The sequence below is a fragment of the Limulus polyphemus genome, unplaced genomic scaffold (assembly GCF_000517525.1).
Source record: "Limulus polyphemus unplaced genomic scaffold, Limulus_polyphemus-2.1.2 Scaffold9969, whole genome shotgun sequence".
Classification (NCBI taxonomy): Eukaryota; Metazoa; Arthropoda; class Merostomata; order Xiphosura; family Limulidae; genus Limulus; species Limulus polyphemus.
The window spans coordinates 12910-19490 of NW_013675579.1; the positions used below are offsets into that span (position 1 = coordinate 12910).

At 35.8% G+C, this 6581-nt stretch overlaps 1 protein-coding gene across 1 annotated transcript in view; it reads left to right on the forward strand.

The window, feature by feature from the left end:
* LOC106476175 (U2 small nuclear ribonucleoprotein B'' 2-like) overlaps positions 1-4243 on the forward strand; it is an 8732-nt gene extending 4489 nt beyond the window's left edge. The window contains exon 2 of the mRNA XM_013936842.2: positions 4138-4243. Coding sequence (XP_013792296.2) covers positions 4138-4199 — 62 coding nt within the window. The 3' untranslated portion in view covers positions 4200-4243. The remainder of the gene's footprint in view (positions 1-4137) is intronic.
* Positions 4244-6581: the final 2338 nt, after the last annotated feature.

Genomic DNA, 6581 nt, shown 5'->3' on the forward strand with positions numbered 1-6581 from the left:
GGTTATGAACACTAGCAGCGTGTGGTGATTTACCATAGTTGGTTGTGAACACTAGCAGCGTTTGGTGATTTACCATAGCTGGTTGTGAACACTAGCAGCGTTTGGTCATTTACCCTAGTTGGCTGTGAACAGTAACAGCCAAATATGAACAAGGAACTTGTTTTTACACTCTTTGTACTTACAGAGTGACCAAATATGAACAAGGAACTTGTTTTTACACTCCTTGTACTTACAGAGTGACCAAATATGAACAAGGACTTGTTTTTATGCTACTTGTACTTACAGGGTGACCAAATATGAACAAGGAACTTGTTTTTATGCTACTTGTACTTACAGGGTGACCAAATATGAACAAGGAACTTGTTTTTATGCTACTTGTACTTACAGGGTGACCAAATATGAACAAGGAACTTGTTTTTATGCTACTTGTACTTACAGGGTGACCAAATATGAACAAGGAACTTGTTTTTACACTCCTTGTACTTACAGGGTGACCAAATATGAACAAGGAACTTGTTTTTACACTCTTTGTACTTGCAGAGTGACCAAATATGAACAAGGGACTTGTTTTTACGCTACTTGTACTTACAGGGTGACCAAATATGAACAAGGGACTTGTTTTTACGCTACTTATACTTACAGGGTGACCAAATATGAACAAGGGACTTGTTTTTACACTCCTTGTACTTACAGAGTGGCCAAATATGAACAAGGAACTTGTTTTTACGCTACTTGTACTTACAGAGTGGCCAAATATGAACAAGGAACTTGTTTTTACACTCCTTGTACTTACAGAGTGGCCAAATATGAACAAGGAACTTGTTTTTACGCTACTTGTACTTACAGAGTGGCCAAATATGAACAAGGAACTTGTTTGTACGCTACTTGTACTTACAGAGTGGCCAAATATGAACAAGGAACTTGTTTTTACACTCCTTGTACTTACAGGGTGACCAAATATGAACAAGGAACTTGTTTTTACACTCCTTGTACTTACAGGGTGACCAAATATGAACAAGGAACTTGTTTTTACACTCCTCTAATAAGTTTGTTTATACATATTATTCCACATATCTTAATCACTACTGTACACATACAGAGGTTGAACCCCTGGCTTACATTAGTGACCTTCCAGAGGACGAAGTGTATCATGATAACTGATTTTTCTGTATGTTTCATGATTTTCTGTTAACATTTTATATTTCTGTACACAGTCCAAGGCCGTCCAAATAAAAATTATGAACTGTCCTTATCAGTGTCTTAACACAGATCCACTGGCTCACACTACTATTCTGAGACGAGTGCTCTGCCAACTGATATATATATATCAAGGTTTGAGCTGTCCCAAGCAGACAACTACCCACCCAGTTAATCTACCAACTGATCTATATAAAGGTTTGAACTGTCCCAAGTAGACAACTATCCACCCAGTTAATCTACAAACTGATGTATATCAAGGTTTGAACTGTCCCAAGTAGACAACTACCCACCCAGTTAATCTACAAACTGATGTATATCAAGGTTTGAACTGTCCCAAGTAGACAACTATCCACCCAGTTAATCTACAAACTGATGTATATCAAGGTTTGAACTGTCCCAAGTAGACAACTACCCAGTTGATCTACCAACTGATCTATATCAAGGTTTGAACTGTCCCAAGTAGACAACTACCCAGTTAATCTACCAACTGATCTATACCAAGGTTTGAACTGTCCCAAGTAGACAACTACCCACCCAGTTAATCTACCAACTGATGTATACCAAGGTTTGAACTGTCCCAAGTAGACAACTACCCACCCAGTTAATCTACCAACTGATCTATACCAAGGTTTGAACTGTCCCAAGTAGACAACTACCCACCCAGTTAATCTACAAACTGATGTATATCAAGGTTTGGACTGTCCCAAGCAGACAACTACCCACCCAGTTAATCTACAAACTGATCTATACCAAGGTTTGAACTGTCCCAAGTAGACAACTACCCACCCAGTTAATCTACAAACTGATGTATATCAAGGTTTGAACTGTCCCAAGCAGACAACTACCCACCCAGTTGATCTACAAACTGATGTATATCAAGGTTTGAACTGTCCCAAGTAGACAACTACCCATCCAGTTGATCTATACCAAAGTTTGATCTACCAACTGATCTATATCAAGGTTTGAACTGTCCCAAGCAGACAACTACCCACCCAGTTAATCTACCAACTGATCTATATCAAGGTTTGAACTGTCCCAAGCAGACAACTACCCACCCAGTTAATCTACCAACTGATCTATATCAAGGTTTGAGCTGTCCCAAGTAGACAATACCCAGTTGATCTACCAACTGATCTATATCAAGGTTTGAACTGTCCCAAGTAGACAACTACCCATCCAGTTAATCTACCAACTGATCTATATCAAGGTTTGAACTGTCCCAAGTAGACAACTACCCATCCAGTTAATCTACAAACTGATCTATATCAAGGTTTGAACTGTCCCAAGCAGACAACTACCCACCCAGTTAATCTACCAACTGATCTATATCAAGGTTTGAACTGTCCCAAGTAGACAACTACCCATCCAGTTGATCTATACCAAAGCTTGAATAGTCCCAGAACGTGAGTGTTTTAACTGAATAGTCTGTTTTTTAAACATTATTAGCCCCTGATTTTACTGTGAAATTAGGTATGATGAACCTTTTAAAATGGATCATTACGTTATTCTTATATGAAAAATAATACTTTAATAATGTGACCAGTAATCTCCTCCCCCCCCAGTTATTTTATCTGTGTTAATGTTAGTTACAAAACCATTAGCTGTTGCTATGTTGTTTTTTGTTTCTAAAGTCTGGTAAACAGAAATCTTTCTTGCGTAAATCATTGAAGTAGCCGCTAGACATGTTAATAAAACAAAAGAACTTTGAATAACTACAATGTTACTTTCCTATCCAGCTTAAAATACCCACTTAAATTAGTTCCTTCTGTTCAGAAATAACATGTGAAGAGCATTGTTTCGTACAAGAACAAAAACCCAAGGTTTTAGCTTCCGATGGCTAGTAAACGAGGATAAAATGGCTGCACAAGGGATGTTTGTGACCACGAATAGGATAAAATCAAGACCTTTGAGTATAGTGTCATAGTGTAGAGGAATCTGCTTTTCCCTTGACAAAATGTACCAATGGATTACTTGTTAGCATCTAACGTTGATTTGTCGACATTTGAATTATCACTTGATGTTTCTTAAATTATTTATTTTGAAATTTTTTTCATTCGTAAGATCTTTGTGCTAACACAAAAATTTTCATTAATGGATTCTTAAGCGAAAATAAAACATTTGGAAATATGGCAGGGCTTTTGTTGTTTGCGAAACTTGTTGAAGACCATTTTTGATAAACTGTTGATTAACTTCAAATATTTAAAGTATGACTGTGTTTATATAAATGTTCACTATCAAATAAGGTTTGTTCGTTTTTTATTTAGACAATTTGATAATTGTTAGGACTTGTACCTCCTTATACCCCACCCCAGAGGGTGTCTGAAGAAAAAAAGATTGAGTTGCACAGAGGTACAGTTTAATCTGAGTAGATTAGGTAGGGAATTAATTTGTTTTATATAACGAGCATAAGGGTTATCCAGATGTTTATAGTTAGTCAAAACAATGATTAAAGTTGATCGACGATGATGCCTCAAAGTTTCTTTAGTGTTAAAAGAAGGAAGTACATGTGATGTATGAAAGTTTCTCTGCCAATATAGGTTTTTTAGTGTTAACAAAAGGAAGTACATGTGATGTATGAAAGTTTCTCTGCCAATATAGGTTTTTTAGTGTTAACAAAAGGAAGTACATGTGTTGTATCAAAGCTTCTCTGCCAATATAAGTTCTTTAGTGTTAACAAAAGGAAATGCATGTGATGTATCAAAGTTTCTCTGCCAATATAGGTTCTTTAGTGTTAACAAAAGGAAGTACATGTGATGTATCAAAGTTTCTCTGCTAATATAGGTTCTTTAGTGTTAACAGAAGGAAGTACATGTGATGTATCAAAGCTTCTCTGCCAATATTGGATAAGGCACGATGTGTTTTTACCTTTATTTATTATTACAATTATTGGATAAGGCACGATGTGTTTTTACCTTTATTTATATTATTGTTTTGCAGGTTTTAAGTTCATGGACTCTGAGCTTTTGGTAGAACCGTCAATTCCCCAAGATCAGAAGTAAGTGTTCTATTAGTACAACTAAAGAAGGAACTTCAAAGTGAAAATACCATTAGTTGTGACTGCAAAGTGTGAATTTGTTGGAACTACGTATCAACTAGCATTAAATAACCTATGATAGATATTACGGTTTATTTATAGTAAATTATAACACATATTGGAGATAGCTTATGAAAAGGGCACAAGTTCATAGGTAAAAGGATTGCAAGAAACTGTTATTCATAATTTGTACACAAATTAGATAACATAATTAAATAAAATGTCAGAACACGTATGTTAACTTAAAGTTGTAACTAAAGTAACTACAATAGAAACTAATCAGTCGTTTAGCGGCAGTAAAGTCGAATAGGCTTAACGTTAAGTAACAACATCCTAGCCCGATCTTGCAGTAACATTATCATCATGAAAGTGTTAACATTTTAACTAGCGAAATTAAATATGCTTCTTCTTCATTGTCTTCGTGTACATTTGATTGAGACGTATAACCCAGTGTAGTAAACAAATTTTAGGTATATTGATACGTGCTTGTGGTTTAAAATAGTAATACATATTGATTTCTCTTTGTGTTGCCTACTTATCCAACTTACTAGATCTTTCGTATTTATAATCGAATTTTTGTTATACGTGTTTCTCAAAGTCTCTCCTTCATTAATATCTCCGAATCTCTGACTGAGACTAATTTGATGATGACGTTATGTTCCTTAAATTATGAAATTGCAAGTTTAGCTCGTATAACAATAACAGAAGAAACGAACACGTATCCAAATTTATTGAGACAGGAAACCAACCAATTTGGTCTTAGATATATAAATACTAATTAATTTCAGTTCAGTTTTAAAAATAAGTCACTTGATATTAACGGTCTCTTATTGATTCATTCAAATGTTAATATATCTCATTTATTTGATACTTGGAAGTTAATTTGACATTTGGTAAAAATGTTGTCACCGTCTCTGTGAATAAAACAGAACGTATAAGTAAACGCCTAGTGAGCCACGAATTCATGGGTTGAATCGGTATCTGTATTCCGTTTAAACAAATCGACTTATAAATGTATTTAATTAAAAGAGTAACTTGTATACGGGGGAGTAGGGGAAGCTTTTTAAAACTATTACATTATGCAAGATTTAAATTAAGAAAATGAAAGTACGGATGACGTCACCACATACGTAAGGAGGGGTGGGCGCTGTAGTTAGTACTATGCATTGCAAAATGGAAGGTATTGGGGGAATGAATCTCTCATTCGTAGCAGCCCCATCTCGGACAGTAGTGTTTATATGTTAAAGATTTGTGTCGTTTCTAGCGTTGCAAGCCCTCGGACATACCGCTATGCCACGTGGGGGGTTCATACTGGAGGGACTTTTGGCAATACAGTTCGAAAACAAAAAACGGCCTTTGTTGTCCAGATAATACCAATAAAAAACTTTCAACCAACGTTTACAGTTTCATCAAGCCTACAAAGTACAGTAACTGTTTTTACTACTTGCCCTGATGAAGCAGGAATAGCTAAACGTTGACTGAAATATTTTATCACTATCTAAAGACTAATGGCAGTTTTTTTTTTTCTCTAGCGTTATAGGATTTCTTGTTTATAAATGTTTGATACAACTTTGTAGTCCAGTAAATGACCAGAAGATGTTTGTTAATAAGGCGTATATCGATGTCGTGTACTTGAAAGTGTGGTTCAGACAATCTTATCCATTTCTACATTACAACTGTCTCCAGTTCATATTTCTACATTACAACTGTCTCCAGTTCATATTTCTACATTACAACCGTCTCCAGTTCATATTTCTACATTACAACCGTCTCCAGTTCATATTTCTACATTACAACCGTCTCCAGTTCATATTTCTACATTACAACCGTCTCCAGTTCATATTTCTACATTACAACTGTCTCCAGTTCATATTTCTACATTACAACTGTCTCCAGTTCATATTTCTACATTACAACCGTCTCCAGTTCATATTTCTACATTACAACCGTCTCCAGTTCATTAACACTTTGGATGGTGAATCACGTGGTGCCAAGCATCCTTCCAGATCATCCCATCCAATCGGATCCAAGTCCACATCTTCTTCCAGGAAGTTGCCAGCCAGTTGAGGATGATAGGGACGCTTTTTATCACCCATCAGAAGAAAGTTCTATCCAACAGTAATGGCGTTTCTTTCTTCCCTGAAATTAGAGTTATATGTGGTTCTCCTCAAATATGTCAAACTTCCGATTACCTGACCACATTCTTGACATTAGTGAAGACGAGCTGTTGTTTTATAACGGGATTCTAATACTTGTCTAAGTTCCAGACTAAGTGTTGTACGTGTTTGGTAGGGCTTAGTCTGGAACTTAAATAAATATTATATATTGTTGTACGTGTTTGGTAGGG